The 21,836-nt window shown below is 37.9% G+C and overlaps 1 protein-coding gene across 4 annotated transcripts in view; it reads left to right on the top strand.

Annotated features, from left to right (window-relative positions):
• Nucleotides 1-21,836, top strand: part of ERC1 (ELKS/RAB6-interacting/CAST family member 1) — an 805,513-nt gene that overhangs the window by 748,954 nt on the left and 34,723 nt on the right. For all 4 annotated transcript variants that reach the window (XM_037845053.1, XM_037845055.1, XM_037845056.1 and 1 more), the window contains one exon: nucleotides 10,664-10,852. In XM_037845053.1, coding sequence (XP_037700981.1) covers nucleotides 10,664-10,852 — 189 coding nt within the window. The remainder of the gene's footprint in view (nucleotides 1-10,663; nucleotides 10,853-21,836) is intronic.

Consider the following 21,836-nt stretch of genomic DNA (forward strand, 5'->3'; position numbering starts at 1 on the left):
CTGCCTTCTTTTATTCCTTTTCTTCTTTGCTTGATTTCTGGAGTTAGAGTTAGTATTTTACTCTTTCATTGTTTCCTATTTTTTAAATATCCATGATGTGCTCGGTACTCTGCTTATGTCAGAAACTTGGTCTTTATCCTTTAAATTTCCCCACTAAAATTACTCATTTGAAAAAATGTGGGTCCACATGTACATGAGTACTACAAGATTGAGCTAGAGCTTAGTAATTAGAAAGATTCTGTACAAACTTTTTTTTTAAACTATCAAGTCACTTTACAGCTAAAGTAGGAACCTATTTACTGTTAGGTCATGCTTCAGTTGAGATGTACCCTCATTTCTGGTTCCATGGCACTTGTCTCATGGCCTGTTTGAACCCCAATTTTTTGACTTGCTAATACTCTTCCTCTCAGGAGCTGTCAATTCTGTCAGAATGCTAGGGTTTGATCTTTCTGTCCATTCAGTTTCTTACATTCCAGTGAGACTGTCCTGCTCTGCCACTGCACTTCAGAATTGATCTTCAGTCATCATTTAATGAGCCCTGTGCTGGAGCAGAGGGATTCAGGGCACATGGCCCTTCTTCCAAAGATGGGTTATATATACACAAAAAGGATACTGTGACTGGAGATCATGAGACATGTCATGCTTCTGGCTATTTAATCCTGGATTCCCTTGGCTGTTAACTTGTAACATATGGCATCAGCCACAACTTGAGGGATTTCTGGGTATTTACTATGTTGAGCCGCTTTTGTCATACTTACTTTTATATTCTCAAATAGTAAAGCTTTGCTTAAGTATTAACAACTCGTAACATTGAAATGGTGATGTCCATCAGGGTTTGTGTTATGCCAAGCAGTTTAAACTTTCTGAGAGAAAGAAAGAGTGAGAGAAATTAATTCAGTAAATGCATGAGAGCTTTTATTCTCAGAGAAAGAAGATGGGCAGTCTTCCTCGTTTTTGTTTTTCCCAAATGGTTTTTTTCCACCCAAAGCCTGGATTGCTCCCAAGGTGAAAGAGGTGATGTCTGGAAATTGTTAATCCATGGGATTTGTTAAGGGTGTATAAAATTTTCAGAAAGAATTTCCTGATTGACTATGGCAGACGTAAATCCAGGAAGAACAGCTCTGTTAAAGCAACCAAGATCCCTCTTAGCTTCTCAGATGTAAAAGATTTTTTGGTGTGTTTGAAGTAGAAATAAAGATTCTTCGTGTGGGCAGATCAGGAGGAGAGGAGATAGAAGAGGAAGAGAAGAGAATAATAGTGAGTGGGTAAAAAGCACAGCTGCTGAGGGCAATTAGCTGGCATCTCAGTGGAACCTAGCTTTATTTCAGTTTATAGTAATGAGAGGATAAGTTAGGGAGAGACTCTCTGTACCTCCTGTCCTGACCTTGGTTTCAGTTCTTGAAGTGCAATTTTATAATATTTAGAAACATTTCCTAATTCCTGTTACAGTTTTGCAGAGTTCTCAAGGCGCTCATTTTTAGAGAAAACTAAGCTGTGGTAAAGCTAAATATATTGGCCGAGGGCCATTTTGCTCAGCTCTTTCCTCCCATCTTTCCCCTTTGCTGGTACAAGCACACACATTTGTGTTCTTACACACACCAAATCACAAATGTTTCTAACCTGTCACAGTTTGTTTCCTGGCTATTTCCAGCTTCGGCATTAAGAGATCAAATTCCTGTATGTAACTTGTCTTTCACCAAGTAGCAGAGATACTTGTTTCTGATAGTTACATGCAGCTAAGATATGTTTTGCCCTGGATTCCAGAAGATGGCCAAAGCTCTCCCTCCCTTCCACCTGTACCCTCTCAGACCATGTTCTTGTTAAGCACTGTTTAATGAGTGCATCTGCCAAATGCTTCACACACAGAATGAGGTGCTCAGTGGCCACAACCTGTCTGAGCATTCAGCAGTAGACTGCAAAACATCCTCATAGTCCGTTGTGTTCAGTTGGACACTGGAGTTGAAATAGTAATGTGCCTAATAGCAGATTGCCTGTGTCTACTATCCCAACTCTCCTATGTATACACACACATACACACATGCACCTTAACCTGACCTTGAAACAACTGCTAATTACAGAAAAGTCTCCTCCGGAGATTGGCCTCTGTTCAGGAGCCTTTTGTACACATAAGCTGTCAAATCTCACAGTAGATAATCACACTTGGCTCTTTTCTTCTTTGCATTCCTGTGGACTATGAGAAGGAGCCAATGGATGTGTTCCCTGTAATCGAGATTCACATCCCTTGTTATGTTACTCCTTGGTTACTGAGATACTGTCTAGGTCGGGAGGTTCCTTTTGTTTTCCCAAGGCAACACTATTTGCTTTTCCCTTTCATTCCCAAATGCAAATGGTACCTTCCATTAGACAAAGAAGAAAATGAAATGTTGTAGATGTTACTGTGTTGTTTTTTAAAACAGTTTTGTTCACACACCATATCATCAAACCAAAGTGTACAACAATGGCTCTCAGTGTAATCACAGAGTTGTGCATTCACCACCACAATCAATTTGAGAACATTCTCATTGCTTTGGGGAAAAAAAACAAAAAACAAAAAAACTCCCATACCTCATATCCCTACCTATTATTGATTCTTAGCTTTGGTATAGTAACTTTGTTACAATTGATGAAAGAATATTACCCTGTTACTTATAACTATTGCCCATGGTTTGCATTAATTGTATTTTTCCCATATACCACCCTATTATTAACACCTTGTAATAGTGACATACATTTGTTCTAGTTCACGTAACGAGATTCTAGTTTCTTATATTTGTACAATTAACCACAGACACCACCCACAACAGGTATTGCTGTGTAATACAGTCCCATTTTTTATCCTCTAGCTTTCCTTCTAGTGACATGCATGACCCTAGCCTTCCCCTTTCAACTATACTCACACTCAGCACTATTAATTACACTTACAGCATTGTGCTATCATCACCTTTATCCATTTCCAAACATTTACAGTCAACTTTATTAAAAATTCTGTTACTGTGTTTCGCCCAGCAGGCAACATGCCTGTTGCTGTTTCTCAGATCCATCTGTCTGTCAGATATGTAGTAATGCCAAGAAGTGCTGTTATGTTTGACTGCAGCAAATAAATTATAACAGGGGTCCTTTAGGCTCCCGACCCCAAAGGATCAGAACAGGGCATGAATTATCAGTTTCAGCACTTGAGAGTGTACACAGGCATGGAAGGAGTAAAGGCCACTATTTTGCCTGTGGCTAACTGCTTACCAGTTTTTCTTTTTAAATCCAAACATTAGTCCTTTTTCATTTGCCTTCTCAAAAAGCATGAACTTCTCTTCCTCTTTTGCCTGATTTTTTTTCCCCATGATTTCTCACTCATAAATATATAGCCCTGGAACTTTACTGTATAGTGGGGAAGTCATTCAGATATATGTACATATATGCTAATATTTAACCCCCAGATTTTTCACTAAAACACAATAAATAATTTACTTTTGGAGACACAAGCTTCAATTCAGTTGAAGTGTGTTTTCCCGTCTTTATTTACTCTTAACATCAAAGAGAAGAACTTTGTAACACTTAACTTTTCCTGGTGTTTCTGAATCCAGCAGAGTTGGAAGATTCTGAATTCTGGCTATTCCACTGTCTCTCACCTGACCATCTGTGCAGGGTCTTACTCTGAGTGCCCTTGACTGGTGCCCATGTAATGGCTCCTGTGCCTCATAGTAGCAGTCTCTCCACTTAATGTCCCATTTATCTACCCTGTCTTCACCTGTGCATCCTTGTCTGCCCTTCTGTTGTTGAATGACCTTATTTTCATGTATCCTGAAGTTTCCAATTATTAAAGCAAGTGCTTGAGATACCTACAGCCTTTAACATCCTACATAAGCACATGAATCAATAGGCTTAGCAGGAAATTGTCTTCCCTCATAAATGGGCAGGCCCCCAGCAACTCTGCTCACTATTTACATCCCTTAGATTTAATTTGAAGAGCGTTTATTAGACTGCTTAAGATAGAACAGGTTTTTCTGTTTTGGGGTTTTGGGGTTGTTTTTTTTTACAATCAGTGGCTCTCTGCATAATCTAAGTTATGCATTCACCACCACAATCAGTTTGAGAACATTTTCGTTGCTCCAAAAAGAAAAATCCCATACCCAATTGTATTAGTTAGGGTTCTCCTTGGAAACAGAATCAATGAGAGATGTCTCTTATTATCAAATTGTAAAAGTGACTCACGCAACTGCGGGAGCGCACGAGTCCAAATTCTGCAGAGCTGTCAACAAGCTGTCAACTCCAAGGAAGACGTCCGACGAACTCCTCGGGAAACGAACCGACAACTTTGACGAACTCCTCAGGAAACGAACCGGCAACTTTGAAGAACTCCTCAGGAAACGAACCGACAACTTTGACGAACTCCTCAGGAAACGAACTGGCAACTTCGACGAGCTCCCCAGGAAAAGCTTCACTGAGCAGCTGAAGAAGAAGTGAAGGTTCTCTAACCGTCCAGCTTATAAGCCTCCAACTGATCACCCGGACCAAATCCAGCCAATTGCATTCTCTCACTGTGGAAGCACGCCCCTTGATGAGTCATCAGTCAGCTGCAGTCAATTGACTGATGATCCGACAAACCAGCCAGCCTCAAATAGCCTCACAGGAATCGTCAGGCCAGTGCCCGCTTGACCAGACAGCTAGGCCACCTAGCCAAGTTGACACATGAACCCAACCATCACACCCATATATCCCCCAAATATTGACTCTTAGTATTGGTATGGTAACTTTTTTACAATTGATGAAAGAATATTACAATATTACTGTTAACTATAGTCTATAGTTTGTGTTAGATGTATTTTTCCCATATACCACTCCATTATTAACACCTTAAATAGTGACGTACATTTGTTCTAGCTCATGGAGATCATTCTTACATTTGTACTATTAACCACATACATTGTCCATAGCAAGGTTCACTATGTTATACAGTCCCATGTTTTATCCTTTAGCTTTCTAGTGACGTACATGACCCTAAACTTTCCATAATGACCACAACCACACACATATTCAGCGCCGTTAGTTACACTCACAATAATATGCTAACATCACCTCTATCCATTTCCAAACACTTTACAATCAACCTTATTAAAGATTCTGCACAAACTAAGTATCAGCTCCCCATTCTCTACCCTCATTCTGTCTCCTGCTAACCTGGAAAATTTTTGCTTTTAGAACCATATATTTCTTTTAGTAGTAAGGTATCTGATAAACATTTATCCATTTCAGTGACCACATCTTGAATTCCTAGTGGTAACTGAGTATTTACTATTTCTCTCATTTACCCAGTACATATACTGGATAACATTATTCTGGGTTCTTTGTTTCTGTCACTGTCAAGATTTTTCATTTTGTTTTGTTTCAGAAGATAAAACATAAGACAGTCACAGTCAGTGAAATCTGTTTGAGGAGTAAAACAGATACACATGAAAAAGATTTATGAAGTGAGAGCTAGGATTTGGAGCTCTGAAGTTTCTTGCCCTTAGTTTTAACTAGGTTATTTTTTAATTTTCCTGAAATTTTAGAAGTTTATTGACTTATCCCTAAAACAAAGGCAGCTGTAATAGACATATATATATAATAACTGTAGACCTTCAGCTAAGCACAAACTCAGTATAAAACTGCTGAAACTTTTCAGATTCTCATTGCTAACAACAAAGTTTGTTTTCTGATGGGGATTAAATAGATATATCTTCTTATAAACCATCTTGAAGTACTGACTTCTTCACAGATTATTATGAGGATGCAGACCTGTTACACATGTTTTTGTCCAGTGTATTTCTTGCAGGAAAAGTATAAGATGAGAGATATTCTGGAATGTATATATATTTTTCTATTTGTTAGGATTAAAGATGAGTAAGCACCATAGCACTAAAACCACTGGGAATCTATTAATTATCCTTCTGTTTGTATTTCAGTTGGAAAGCCTGTTTGTTTAAGAGGTTGGCTCTCATAGGCCGTTAAGAAAAACTTGTTGAATTTCATAACCTTATATTTGCAGACTAAGTCAGACCAAGCCTCAGATCAAGGTAAAGGTTTTCTTTAACACCTCTTAGGCTTTAATGTATTGGAATAGCTAGAAGTAAATACCTGAAACTACCAAACTCCAACCCAGAAGTCTGGACTCCTGTAATGATGGCTGGGTTCCATGTTTGGTAACATCCTCACGTTGGGCTGTAGCTTCTGGGATTTCACCCCTGGAAGCTCATAATTTTCCAAGCCATCAGCTTCTGGTTTCTTAGAACCCAAGAGTTCAGTTCTAAGTTTCTCTCTCTCCACTCGCATTTTACTATAAGCTGCAAGAAGAAGCCAGGGTACATCCTCCACATGTAGTCTGGAGATCTCCTCAGCTAAGTATTCCAGGTTGTCACTTTCAAATTCTTCCTTCCATCCAACACCAGGACTCAATTTTGCCAAATTCTCTGCCACTTTAAAACAAGGATCACCTTTCTTCCAGTTTACAACAGCACATTCATCATTTCTGCTCAAGTCCTCATCAGAAGTATCTTTAGAGTCCATATTTCCATAAACAGTCTCTTTAAAGCAGTTTAGGCCTTTTCTATCAAGCTCCTCACAATTCTTCCAGAAACTCCCCATTATCCATTTAAAAAGCCATTCCAACATGTTTGGTATTTGCAAACTCAGCAGCAAAAGCACCCCACTCCTGGTACCAAAATCTGTTCTAGTTTGCTAATGCTGCAGAATGCAAAACACCAGAGATGGATTGGCTTTTCTAAAAAGGGGGTTTATTTAGCTACACAGTTACAGTCTTAAGGCCATAAAGTGTCCAAGGTAACACATCAGTAATCAGGTACCTTCACTGGAGGATGGCCAATGGCATCCAGAAAACCTCTGTTAGCTGGGAAGGCACGTGGCTGGCGTCTGCTCCAAAGTTCTGGTTTCAAAATGGCTTTCTCCCAGGACGTTCCTCTCTAGCAAGCTTGCTCCTCTTCAAAACGTCACTCACGGCTGCACTCAGTTCCTTTTCTTTGAGTCAGCTCATTTATATGGCTCCACTGATCAAGGCCCACCCTGAATGGGTGGGGCCACGCCTCCATGGAAATATCCCTTCAGTTATCATCTACAGTTGGGTGAGGCGCGTCTCCATGCAAACAACCTAATCCAAACGTTCCAACTTAATCCCCACTATTATGTCTGCCCCACAAGATTGCATCAAAGAATATGGCTTTTTCTGGGGGACATAATATATTCAAACCAGCACACTGGCCTTTGAAACCTGTTTGATAATCTAATACATAAACAAATAAATCCTTGCAAGAAGAAACAAAACTTGGAGTAGTTCAACCAAAAATCTTTCATCCCTGTTTATAATTTAAATTCTTCTCTTTAACAACTTGGTAAATGTAGGATTGGGGGAATGTTGATATTTTGGTATAAGGTTATCTTGTTGATATATGTTTGGTATAAGCAAGGTTATCTTGACAAGTGCATTTCTTAACTTATTTTTCTCCAGTGCAAAATACATATATAACCATAGTTCTGCATAGCACGTCTGATGAGTTTTGGTAGGACAGAGAATCCTTGTGAATTTATCAAGGTTGTAAGCAGGCATAAGACAACTTATGGATCCTGTAAGGCATCTTCTTTCTACTTGGCAAGTGTCATTCTTTTCACTTGAGATTAGGCAGTGGTAGTTCTATCTTGTGGGAAATTCAATTTCTTTTCTGAGTGGCCTGCTCAAGTTAGATAGGGGAGAAAAGAAAGAAGTAAGTGCATTTCCCACATGATTGACAGGATTAATGTGTTCCAAGAGGTGGAAGTAATTTTTTCTTATGGATAGATTTGAGGACAGTGTTATTTGGGCAGTTTCATATACTTTCACACGATAAGAGCTGTAATTTAAAAAATAATAAAAAGCCATGCCCTTTGATAGGAGGAGAAAGGAGAGACATCCTGGCCATTGCATAGAATGAGTTTTTATCCCAGGGTTGGGGGAGGGGGATTAGGGAGTCAAATTCCATTATTTTTTGTTTTCAATTTGACTTTGAAAACTTGCAGAGTGCATCGACACGATCATATTTTTTAATCAATTAGCACTCAACATGAGATACATTTAAACTAGTTAGAAGTTCATTATTAGTTAAGAACAGGGAACTAAAAAGTCATTTTTTTCATCTCCAATCATAAACAGAAACTAATATCCTTCTAAATTTCATTTTGCTGTAAAGTTTTTGACTTTTCCATGATTACCGTTTGTCACATCCCTTTCCTCGGTGGTCATACTTTTTTATGCCCATTTTCCAATCCAAAACAGTTAATACCTAATATATCAGCTGCTTCAGCCTTGCAGCCAGATATGTGATGTGCAACTATATAAATACATCTTCCCTAAGGAATGGGAATAAGTTGGACTTAACACTTAGAGTCATGGGACATGTTGTGGTAGAATTGTGACTGGACAGGTTATTGAATTGCAAAGTGTACATGCATTTAAAGGAATATTGCCTTTAAAGACTGCACTTTGGAATTCTTTCTAAATTTTCTACGGTGATATGCATTTGTGGTTAGAAATAAAAGAGTATTTTTTTGAGAGAGAAAGATTGGTTGTGTTCGTGAAAATCTATCCGACTTTCGCACCCTCCAAATCCTCTGCTTGAGTGAAACACTCTCTGCCTTCTAGGATTGGCAGCATTAACCCTGCCTGTCATAGGTAGGAAATTCCAGCATAGAACTGGTTTTAGGAGCCTGCCAATTAGGGGTCTCTTATAGAGCCCATGAATGTTCCACAGCAGCACCTTAGTGTTTAACCTTTCTCCCTATAGACTTGTGTATGTGTTAACAAAATAAAAATAATGCTAAACTGATTCATGTTCTCTGGTTTGTCTAGCCAGGCCCTAGCTCCTATGTTATGTTATGTTATGTTATGTTATGTTATGTTATGTTATGTTATATATGTTAATGTAATTTACATTCTATATTAGTCTAAACCTATTCCTCATTTTTTCTTTCCTGTTTTCTGTTCTCTTGGGGGAGAATCTGAACTCTGATCTCTTTAGTAAGCCAAAAATAAAGTTTTAACCACAAAGTCCTAGCTCTTTGCTCTCTTTACAATACTTATTTCATGGAAATAGTATTAGAAACAAAGGAAATGTGGTTTATTTATTATGCAGCCATTAAAAACTATGTTTTCTAGAAATATGTAATATCATGAATTGTGTACTTAAAATATCATGGTAGATGAATAAACAATGTATCAAGTAAAATGTGGTGTATGATACTGTTAAAAGTTAATTTATGTAAATTCACGAAAAGACTTGGAAGAAAATCACCAAAATGTTACAAATGATTACTTCTTGATGGAATATCTGTAGGAAATTTTATTATTTCCTTTATTCTTTTTTCTAAATTTTACAAAGTAAAATATATATTACTTTCATTATTAAAAACATAAAACTTTATTCATTTTTAAAATATCAAAAAGAAATAAAGGAAAATGGCAGGAGCAGTTTTCTGAGGAAGTCAGGGAGGAATCAGTGTCACTTTTGAAAGAAATACCAGGTCTTGTTTCTGTTGACTTGAAGATTATTGAACTTCTTATTCATTAGGTGGGTCAAAGGTGTGCTTTTGATGAAAAATGCCAGCCTGGTGACATGCAGCAGGTGCAAACCTCTGCCTTGTAAGCCTTGGGAACTTTTTGAGAATTGCCAGCGTTTTGGCAGGGCTGTGCATCTCTCACAGCTGCTCTGTATCAAGCAGATGCTGCTCTAACACTTTAGTGTTCTGAGATGTGAGATCTGGCCCAACTCTCTTCCTAAACACCCTAGGCTTTGACTGACTACTAAATACCTTGCCAGAGTATTGTCATAAGAGCTGTCAAATGAAATTCTGGGGCAGAAGTCATCAGTCATTTAGTGTGCTTCCAAAGGGAGTTAACGGGATAGTTATTCATCCCGGGTAAAAGGAATAGAGAAAAAAACAAGTTAGAGCAGGTCTGTTATTCAAGAAAAACATAGAACCAATGTTACAAAGAAGAGAATTTTAGAGTGTTTGGCTGAATCAGGTGCTTAGTGTTATATAAGGCTTTATCAATCACTGTTACAAAGAATATAGGATAGTCTCTGTGAAATGAATGAGGGGAGCTTAAGCCAAGATTTAGACAGATTTGGTAATGAGTTCACTCATCACATCTCTTGGCCAAGAAAAACATGCACCTTCTCCAGAGACAGGATTTTTCTTCCATTCCAGGAGTTGGAGGAATATATGAAGTGTATGTAGTTCAAGTTTTCAGATGAACAACTTTCACTAGCAATTTTTGTGTAACTTACTCGTAAACAAATGAAAAAGGAAATTGTGATGTAACTAGAATCCTTCTGTATCAGGAATGTCATCTCTGTAAAAACAAGTTAGCCCTGTGCTTAATCTTCTGCCTAAATTCAGAGCTCTTGGTCTTATGTTGATATACTAGGCCAATATTTCCTCCCCATCCCCCAAAACGATGGTTGGATGTGACAGTATAAATATGCAGCAGTATGTGAGATTGTTTATTTTTATAATCCTGAAGATTTCAATAGTGATTAGAAGAGCTTTAGTCTTTGGTCAATTTTCTTTGACTTGGGAGGCATCAAGAATGTTTGAACTTCTCATTGCAGATTGACTTTGACTTTCCTCATTTTTTCCATCTCAGATCATCCAACCCCTCTTAGAACTTGACCAAAATAGAAGCAAATTAAAGTTGTATATTGGACACCTGACAGCCCTCTGCCATGATCGAGACCCCCTGATCCTTCGTGGTCTCACCCCACCAGCTTCCTATAACTTGGACGATGACCAGGCAGCTTGGGAGAATGAGCTGCAGAAGATGACCCATGATCAGGTAAGTCTCTCACTTAAACTTTCACAAGAGCCTATTAAAATTTACCAGCTATTTAGGTTGATGAATTAGGAGCCACCTTGGAGAGTCCTGTGTTTACATTCAAGATTCTTAGCAATAGATAATTCTTCAACAGATATTAAAAGTTATCTTTTGAGGCCACTTTATTCTTCCCTCAGTGTAACTTGCTCAGTTATGAGAAAGGGCTGATTTAGAAGGGAGTAGATTGATGTTAACATGCTATAGGTTTATTACCTAGAAGTGATGGCCACTAACAGTTATGGCCACTGAAGGAAAGTCTGAGTTAAGGATGTTTAGATAAGGGATTTTTGACAAGTTAGTAGCATGTATCTTCACTTATATCTAGGGAACTGTTGTTTACAACATACTCTTAACATTTTCAAGTAAAAGAACCATTAGATGGATTGGTTTAGGTTAACCCCCTATACTGCATGCTTGTTTACTGTTGACTATAAAGATACAATCATTCTCTTTTTTCATGTTGTGATTTCTAGTTCAATAAAGAAGTGAGAAAGCTAGTCTGGAGACAAAAATCATGAATAAAAGAAACAGAAACATGGTGAGGATAGGGATATAGGGTAAATATGGAAAGGAAAAGAAAGGGGAATTGTATAAACACTGAGAAATAGAAATAGAGAGAAAAAGAGAAACAGAAACAGAGAGGGCAGTTTTTAAAATATCAGTTCTAAGCTCTTTTGGCTCCTAGTTTATAGATAGGGGTTGATGATACCCGTATCCCTTATAGACTAAAACCAAACCAACCAAAAGACTAAAGAAATGCACAGCTGTTGTAAATTTACTAAAACGCTTCATCAGAATTTTGAAGCTTTACACTCCCAGCTAAATATTTACTCATAATTCATGAAAGAAAATTGTGTTAAATACAGCCTCCTATGGTGTGATGTTAAGAAAGCAAGGACAATCTACAAATCAAGAAATGCAAACTGAAGTCTTAGAGCTGAGCTTATGCCTCCACGATGTGGATATTGCCTAATGATAGACATATTTAACAGCCTAACTAGTTATCCAGGATACCTTATTTATTTGATATGAAAAGGTAAGCTCTGCCTCTCAAATGTAGCATATTGCCATAGAAATTTTTCATTTCTTTCTTTCTTAAAAGAGGGAAAAAATTTAAAGGACAGAATTAATGCCTAAGAGCTCTTTTTGCTTTTATTAACTGCAGTGATAATGCAACTGAAAGCCTGCTGAAAACAGGGCACATGGCTGGTTCATTTTAGAGACTTCTACTTTGAACTTTTGCATACCAACCACAGTGATGTATCAAAATTTAACTGGCATTAAATTGTTTGTAAAATGGTTTGTCTTTAAAGTGGAAAAAGTATATTCCCTCAGCCTTGTATTTCAAATTGGATAGACTTAACTCAGTCCAACTAAGGGGACGGGGGAACCCAAAAACTAAGGGATGAGACCAAGCATAGAGAATTCCACATTAAGAATTCTTCAGAAGGTTTTGAGCTAATGAAACCAGGAATTAATTAATAGATTCACTATTGCACATTATATTACAATCAAGCTACTGTAGTCATCAAAACAAATTTGCTCATATACATGAATTCTGTTAATATGGATTGTTTCCACCTGATTGCGAATGTACTTCAGTTACTGAAGTTATTCTTTGAGTTGTGCAAAATTGTATTTTTTGCAGTATTTCCTGGGAAACCTGGGAAACAGGTAAACATAGGTGCTAGGAAGGTCACTGACATACTCAGTGACCATCTCCCAGCCCTCACCTATCCTCTCTTAGCCCTTGCTACCCACCTCCTTTTCCCCTCTTGCTTATTTGTGTGCAAGTGTTTGGTTTGTTTCCATTCGTGCTTGTTTGCATACAGGTGTTCAGTATGTTTCTATTTCATGAGAGACCACAGGCAGGGAAGACCTTAAATCTTAACCAGCCCCAGCTGCTTGCCAGGCACAAAGGTTGCTTACTGGCAGAACCCCTCCCCCTGGAGTGTATAAAATCCAAGCACTGGATCTTTGCAGGTATCCCTCATCTCTGACACAAAACGAAGTATGTGGAGCTGCCAAACAATTGGCCTCCTCAGGGGACCAGCCACAGTGGGTCTCTCATCTCCAGTGTCAAGTGGGGCATGCAGAGCCAACATGACCTGAGCAGTTGGCCTCCCCAGAGGACTGTTCATGGTGGGATCTTCTCCCCTGCTCTTTTGGATCCTTTGTGCCCTGTAAGTAATAAAGTGGCCATTTGCTGGAAGTCTCATTTTGTGCCTGAGCCTGTGTTCCCACAGTGTACCATATAGCAACTCACTCTACATTAGGTCATCCATGAAGGAGTACAGCAACCAACACCACCTTCTGTAAGCTTCCCTAGTTACTACAGATTGATGGAGAAATCAACCAAAATTCTGCCTCCTTATGTCAAGTAATAATTTAAGAAAATAATGCAGGACATTGACAAAGATGACCTTTAACAATCCAAAATGATTTGCCTGTGAAAATATTATAATCAAGGTTTGACTTAAGTCTTTGAAGTCCAAGACATGAGATATGAGTCACTGCCAAATATTTGTATCACATCATTTTGCGTGTGTTTTTTATGTTTTTGTTTTTGTGAAGCTTTCTGCTTCTGACATTTTTATTTTTCAAATGTGTATCTCTAGTGCATTTCACTGCCACCGTTCTCTACCCAACACCATCCCCATGAGGACAGAGCAAGAGCCTTGTTTATCTTGTTCAATGCTGTATCCTCTGTAACAAGAACAGTGTCTAGCGTATAGTAGCTGCTCAGTAAGTGTATGCTGAATAAGAGAACAGAGAGGAAAAGGAAAGAAGGCAGACAGGATAAAATCCATGTTCTTTATCATATCATACAAGGCCATCTTTCATTTGATCTAATCAGTAAATGCACCCCTTCTCTCATCCTATCCTTGAAACATAACACACCACTTACAGTTTTTTAAAAGGGCTGCACTATCTCATACTCCTCTCCTTTTGTTCATACCAGTCCTTCTGCCTGGTATGCCCTTCCCTCCCTGTCTCCCTGGAGAATACCCAAATAGCAATCTCCCTGGAAAAGACCTAAATAGAATCTCTGATTCATCTCAGACATCATTTCTCCTATGCATTCTTACCTGAAACCCCAGGGTAAATGTGCCATTCTGTCTTTTGGGCTTCTGTAGTACCTTTGGAACTCATACTTATTTGTTTTCTTATCTTCTTTCCATTCTAGGCTGCCTGCCTGTTGAGGGCAGGAACCATATCATTTTCATCTTAGAATTAGCATCACACCAGGTGTTCAGTATTTGGTTAATAACTGTTAAATGAATGGATGACTTCTAATAATTTCTGCATTGTTTTGTAGTTTATTATCATAAATATTTCATATTTGTGATTTTATTTCTCCGACTACATTATAAATTTCTTCACTGCCAGAACACGTCTTGTATTTCTAAGTACCTACCACAGTACAATGCATGTAGAGAATGTTCAGCAAGACAGTTTTCTTATTGCCACTGAATAGCTCTGGATAGTCTCTTACTGTTGCTGTCAGAAACTAGTGGAGAACATTCTCTACCCTAAGTCTTGACCCTGTAATCTGCAACTGCCTGGCCTGTAGGAGTCTAAAAATATAACTTTACATCTGAAATTTCCCAGAATTGCTTCATTTCCTTTGCCATCTTAGAGGCTAGCTGTCAAACAAACTAAATTTTTGGATTTGTTTATTTTTCTTACCTGTTCTATCAGTATTTAATTTATATATTTTGAAGCTCTGTTGAGTGCATACATTGTTATATGTCTTCTTGATGAATTGATTCTTTTATCATTATACAATGTTCCTCTTCAAAGTTGGTAGTAATCCTTGTTCTGAAGTCTACTTTGTCTGATAGTAATGTAACACTCCAGTTTTCTTTAGATTAGTGTGTGCATGTGTTCCAGTTTGCTAATGCTGCCATAACGCAAAATACCTGAAATGGATTGGCTTTTATAAAGGAAGTTTATTTGTTTACAAAGTTTCAGTCTTAAGGCCATAAAAGTGTCCAAGTTAAGGCATCAACAATAGGGTACCTTCACAGAAGAATGGCCAATGGCATCTGGAACACCTCTGTTGGCTGGGAAGGCATGTGGCTGGTATCTTCTTCCTTTGCTCCCAGGTTGTGTTTCAGAATGGCTTTGTCCCAGGATGTTTCTCTCTAGGCATCTGGGAGTATTCTCTTAGTTTTTCCCAGGCAAATCCTGGAGTAGAAAAGCTACTTTCAATGGCCGTCTTCAAAATGTCTCTCTTGGCTGCAGGAACACTAAGCTCCTTCTGTCTGAGCTCTTTTATAGGACGCCAGTGAACTAATTAAGATCCGTGCTGAATGGGTGGGGCCACACTCCATAGAAACAATCCAATCAAAGGTATTACCCACAGTTGGGTGAGTCACAGCTTCATGGAAACAACCCAATCCAAAGATTCCTACCTAATCAACACTAATACATCTGCCCCCAGAAGATTACATCAAAGAACATGACATTTTGAGGGACATAATACATCCAAACCAGCACAGCATGGTAAATTATTTTGTATACATTTGCTTTTAAGCTATCTGTGCTTTATATTTTTAAAGTGAGATTCTTGTAGATAGTATATCTTGTCAATCAATCTCTGTCTTCTAATTGAAGTGTTTAGGCCATTTGCATTTGCTGTCATTATCAATGTAGTTGGGTTCATGCTATCATCTGTTGTTTTCTATTTGTTGCTATTTGTTCCTTTTCCTCTTCCCCTGCTTTCTTTTGAAAGTTGTGATTCTACTTTATGTTCACTAGTGATTTATAAGCTATACTCCTGTTCCGACCCAGATTAGCCCCAAGACCAAAGAACACGCCTCGCACAGAGTTACCCATGAGTTTAATTAGGGACTTACAAAACAGGAGACAGTTTTTCCCTATGACAGCAGTTCAGGAGAGTGAAGTCAGCGTTCTGCCAGTCTGCAGAGAGAGAGAGAGAGAGGAATGTTGAGGCAGGGGGGAGGGGGAGTTGCTTATAAAGGTTTGTGACAATGGAGTTTCTCACGAGATTTGGTTACAGCAAGGTCTCCGGAGATCTGTTTACTGACAATGATTAGGGGAGGGAAGTTTTAACGTTTCCCCCCCGGGTGGGGGGGGGTCCTGTTGCCTGGTCATATAGGCGGCTACATGTATCTCAGTAGTGGAGGAGGAAGCAGGGCCCTGGGCCTTGGGCCCTCACAACCCCAATGCTTTTTTTGTTTGTTTTCTTTTGTTTTTAGTGATTGCATTTTGGTTTACAGTATCCGTCTTTAACTTATGATAGTCTACTTTAAAGAGATAGTATACCACTTCATGTATAAGAATCTTTCAATAGTATATTCTGCTTTCTTTGTCCCAAACTTTGTTATTTTTACTTCAACATGTTATAAACCCCACAGTACATTATTACTGTTTTTTTTTATTTAGACAGTTATATTTTAAAGGGATTAAAAACAAAATAATGTCTTTTATATTTACTCATATGCTTACCATTTTCAGCACTCTTTTTTTGTTTGTTTAGATCCAAATTTCTATCTGTTTTATTCCTTCTGCCTGAAGAAATTCCTTTTAAATTTCTTGTAGTACACGAGCGCTGGTGATGAATTGTATGTTTATTTGACTGAAAAAAATCTCTTTTTTTCACTTCTTTTTTAAAAGATATTTTTCTCTGGGTATAGTTTTTTCTTTTAATACTTTAAAGAAGCTGTTCCATTTTCTTCTGGCTTGCGTAGCTTTTGTCAAGAGAACTGTTGTAATACTTAATAGCTTTTTTCACCCCCTCTAAGCAGTGTTTCTTTTTTCTCTAGCTACTTTCAAGATTTTCTCTTTTTCTTTGATTTTCAGCCATTTGACAGTGAAGTGCCTTGTTTTGTTTTTCTTTATTTTTATCCATTTAGGGGTTCTCTGAGCTTCTTGAATCTGTATTTTGTTGTCTTTCATTAATTTTGGAAAACTCTTGTCCATTATTCCTTCAAATACTTCTTCTGCCCATTTTTCTATTCTCCTTCTGCAACTACAGTTACGTATTTGATATTGTCCCACAGCTCTTGGATGCTTATTCTGTTTGTTGTTGTTGTTCACTTTTTTTTTTCTTGTCATATTTTAGTTTGGATAATTCTTATTGATCTATCTCCAAGTTCACTTGCTTTTTTGTGTGTGTCTCATGACTAAATGTTAAATATTGTATGTAAAAGAACAGTAGAGGCTGAGATAAATAATATTTATGTCTAGAAATGGGCATTCCTCTTCTTCTGACAGGCCATTAGCATGGGGTACTGAGTCAGTTATGTCAGTAATTGAGCTGAGTTGAGGTTTCGTTTTTGCTGCAGTTACTTTTGATGCATCACAGGCTTTAAATTTTCCAGTTGTGGATTGCCACTACCATATGCTTTGTGTGAGTTCTAGAGTGTTGATTTTTCTCAGTTTTCCTGCTTCAGTCTCAACTTTCAGCAACTCCTGCATGCCTGCGCTACAGAGGGCTCTCTCGTCATGCTCTTGCCCTTCTCCAAGCTGTAGACTGCTCTTGTTACTCAGTGCAAGACTCATGGTGAGGGCAGAGGTAGTTTCTCCATTCCTCTGCTGCAGCCCGAGTTTCAGTGTCCCTGCCCCACCCCCAGCAATAGACCATATCTGCCTACTACCCAGTGCAGGGATAGACTGCAGGTGGACTTCCCGCCCTTCCATGTAGCAGCAGACTTCTGCTTTGAATCAGTTCAGAATCTTGGGGACTAGTACACTCCCTGTCTCTTCCTCAGTGACAGATTGCTTTTGCCTAATGTCAGTGTAAGAGGTAGGGTAGGTTTGTAGTCCTTCTCTAGTTACAGCCAATCTTTGCTTAGGAACGGGGGCCACGAGGATTTCCTTCTCTGCCAACAGCACAGTTTTTCCTGTCAAAACAGGGTCAGGCCTAGGCACGAAGGGTTTCTTGTCCCTCCCTGACACATGGTTTGTGCTTCATACCAGATTGGGGTCCAGGGTGCTGGTGGGTTTTGTGGGTTATCTTCCCATGGCAGCCAGTTACCACCTGTGCTCTTGCAGGGCCCAGAGCATGGACAGATTTCTCTAGTACTCCTGCTTTCCTCTCAAACGTTGGCAAACCCACATGCCTGCACCATTGAGGGAGGGTGTTCTCAGCTTTCCTGCTCTGCTCCCAGTCTTTCTAACAAACACTCAGTGGAGGCCCGGGTGAAAGATTTGGAAAGAAGTTCTGAACTCCCCTTGCATCTAGGGTCCCAAAGGTCTCTAACCTGTCAAGCTAGCCCTCACTCTGACTTTGTCTAAATTTTAGTTTTTACCTACCCACTTTCATGACTGCCACCACTTCCTCCTGTGCTCTGCCAAAAGTGTGTCCCATCTCTCCTCAGACAGGCTTGTCACCCTAGAATTCAGTTTATCTAGTTACCTTGTGACCTCTGCTCTTTAATGAGTTCAAAAAAATTATGATTTTATAGATTATCCAGCCTTTTCTTGTTGTTAGAATGGAGCAATGATCTTTTAGAATTTTCCATATTCTAAGCAGAAGTGAATTCCTTATAAACTTAGATTATTGTCAGCCTGCAAGGTAACAGAAGAAAACGCACAAAGGGTCTATTTTAAGGCTTCAGCATCTCTTGGCCCTTACTTACACAAAGTTTACATGTGTTTACACAAAGCTCTCTTTATCCAAGACCCTCAAATTCTGCTTACTTAGACAGCTGGAGTGTATTAAGCTTAGGCTCCAGTGTTTTTTCTGTACATTTCTGTACAGAATACAAATAGAAGAGAGATGCAGAAAGCAACTCATTGCATATGCATTTTCAGACCTTCTGGGTAATGATAGGTAACTGGTACTTTAAGCTGTATTTACTTGGAAAGGGCCTGTGAAATCTTTGAAAAGCCAGGGGAGAACAAGGTAAGCTCTCGTGCCCTTAAAGAATGATAGCATGAGGATCAGAAGGGAAACAAGATGTTCCTTCTGCTAACCCAATTTGGAAATTTTCTTAAATTGTGTAGAAATAAAGCCCAATAAATATATACATAGTTTTAAAAACACACATTTTAAAAAATACATACATAAACACATATACAGAGGCAGAGTAGCATAGTAGAAAAAAAGAATGACACTGGAGTCCAACAGATCTGAGTTCAAAGCCCAACTCTGTCCATTTTGGGCTGTGTGACATTGAGCAAGTTTCTTTTTTAACCTTTCTGAACCTCAGTTTTTTTCAACACTGAAACAGGAATAATACTTGCCCCTCAGGATTATATGAGGTCTAATGACAATTACCTAAATCACCTAGCATTGTTATAGTATAACACTGTGTAGTGGTGAATTAAAAGGAAGTGAATGTCAGAATCTTACTTTCAATCATGAATCACTTCATAAAAGATTCTCCCTATAGGCTAGTTAAGCTTTCTCAATTCCATAATTATTTTTTTTTCAAGACAGTTGCACTTTTGGTGATTGTTCTTGTATAACCCGTGGTATTATATCATAAAGTATAAAATTAGTGCATTTGAATAGATTTAGAAGTTGGCTAAACCTTATCTTTAAAAAAAATCCAGAGATGAGAATATAAAATTTTGATCAGAGTTACAAAATTGAAAAATTAAAAATCACTCTGAATAGATTTAAGGCAGAGCTTAGGAAGGAATTTAGAAGTAAAGTTTTGTCATTGTGTCAGAATTCTCTGAGGATCCATTTAGGAAATGTGATGATTGTCATTTTAAATAATTTTAAAGATTATTTAGCCCTCATAGAACTATTGAGGTTTTTTCCCAACCAACCAAAGTGCCTGTGACAGGTTGATGATAATTATAAGATAGCTAGATGGCATGATTGAAAAAAATAAGAATACATTTTATTATTTAGTCAATTCAACGAGATTATTTATTGTTGCTAACTGTAGTCCCTTCCATGTGAAAAACACTCTGGTTTCTCATACGTGATATCACTTGAGCTCTGCAACAACCAAATGAGGTAAATAAATCAAATTTTATCTAGTTCCTGTCCCCACTTTTTTTGCAAAACAATAAAGATGAGGTGCTGTAAAGTAGCTTGTTCACATTCCAGCAAGCCAGATTATTTTTAATGAAATACTTCAAGCATTCAGAACAGTGTAGAGATTAATATAATAGCACCTTTGTACCCAGAATTAACAAATATTACCTTGCCATATCTGCTTCAGATTCTTCTTTTAAATGCTAAAAAATCTCAAGTGCTCTTTATATTCCTTTTCAATTTTTCTTCCATCTCCAGTGGCAACAACTGTACTAAATTGGTGTGTATTTTCCAGTCCTCATTTTTACCCTTTTAATACACATATGTTTCCATGAAAAATATGCAATGTTGTTTAGTGAGATATAAATTTGAAATATATGATATTATACTGTTCAGACTTTCTTTTCATCATTATTTACTGGATGCAGATTCTCTAGTCAATTGATGTTAGAAGAGACATTGTTTAAATTTCTCAGATAGATGTGAATTGTATACCACTTTACATATGGTCCTGGAACCCTAAAGAAACTTTCTTTGAAGACATAGAGGAAGTATCAAAGTAGAGTGCTATTATAATACAAAGCGGCTTGGGCCTAGTACTGAGAAAACATTTTTATTGAGTTCAATTTTAGATTTAAGCATTTTCTCTGTTATTTTAGGATGCTCCCATATTTGACCACTGTCTGTTATCTTCCAGAATCATAGCTCATTATTGAAATTCCAGGTCCAGTCCCACTAGGTTTTCCATACTTTTAACTTCTCTTCAAATATAAGATGCCATTATTTCTTTGCCAAGCCTTCTTGCCAACTCTTGGACAGGAAACTTTGTGCCTTCACGAGGCCAGCATTGACACTTATTAACATAGAACTAACATTTATTCAAGGAACAGAGTCATCCATTCTCAGTTCAAGTATTATAGAACCACATGAAATTGTGGGAAATTGTCAACTGCAACTTTTCAGACCAATATCTTTTCCCTTCAAAATAGATGCAAATAGTTTGGGGTTTTAAAATTTCAAACTTGGTTATTTTCACAGTGCTCAAGGATTTGGGTTCTGCTATGTTTGGGAGGGGAAACAATGGGTGAACATAAGCATTGCGTATGTTTTTAAAAGGCTGTGCTGAACTGAACATATGCTACACATCAATTCCTTAATTTCAGAAAGGTACAACAGGATGAGATACTCCAGATATTTGCAGGTGCAGATATTGGAAAGACCATACTCATATATGTAATCTTTCTCATGGCTAAAAGTGGTTGTATTCAGCTTTATAATGAGGTGAGGAAACATTTATAAGTCTCCTATGGCTCCCTTATTCATCCACTGCTGTGCTGTATAACATGATTTCCCTGCAACAATAAACTTCAACTTTTCAACTTGTCACCAGTGTAATGTCTCATATAGTTACAAAGTGAATGTGGTAATCAGCTTGGAGCATAATATTGTTCTTGGGTCAAAGTATCCTAGTTTGAAGAAATTTTATGTATTATGATTTTACACACACTGGCCAGGGTCAGATAGTCACTATAGACTAACTAGATTCGGTCTTAGCTACCCACAGTTAATTGTGTACACTTCAGATATTTTGGTTTGTTCATGAATGTGTGCATGCACATTTTATTTTGAAGACTTAAGTATTTCAGTTCTATTCCTTTAGTTCTCAACCTCTAGATTTTACCGAACATAGATAAATCAAATAATGAATTCATGAACGCTTTGCTTCTGGCTACAATCTTGTTGAGGTCCAACAACTAAATAAACTTGGACCATGTCAGATTTGAGAGACTTTATAGCTAAGAAAAAATTGTTTCTAAATATCTTGTATACATGAAAGAATAGCCATTATTTTACCTTTTTGAGATAAATAGTTCTGTCTAGTTCACAGAATAGTTTTTATGTCTTATCATATAAGATTAGATGTTATATTCACAATATTATAATAGTCTACCTTTAAAGTTAAGGGAAGCATGGATCAGA

The sequence above is a fragment of the Choloepus didactylus genome, chromosome 8 (genome assembly GCF_015220235.1).
Source record: "Choloepus didactylus isolate mChoDid1 chromosome 8, mChoDid1.pri, whole genome shotgun sequence".
Taxonomy (NCBI): Eukaryota; Metazoa; Chordata; class Mammalia; order Pilosa; family Megalonychidae; genus Choloepus; species Choloepus didactylus.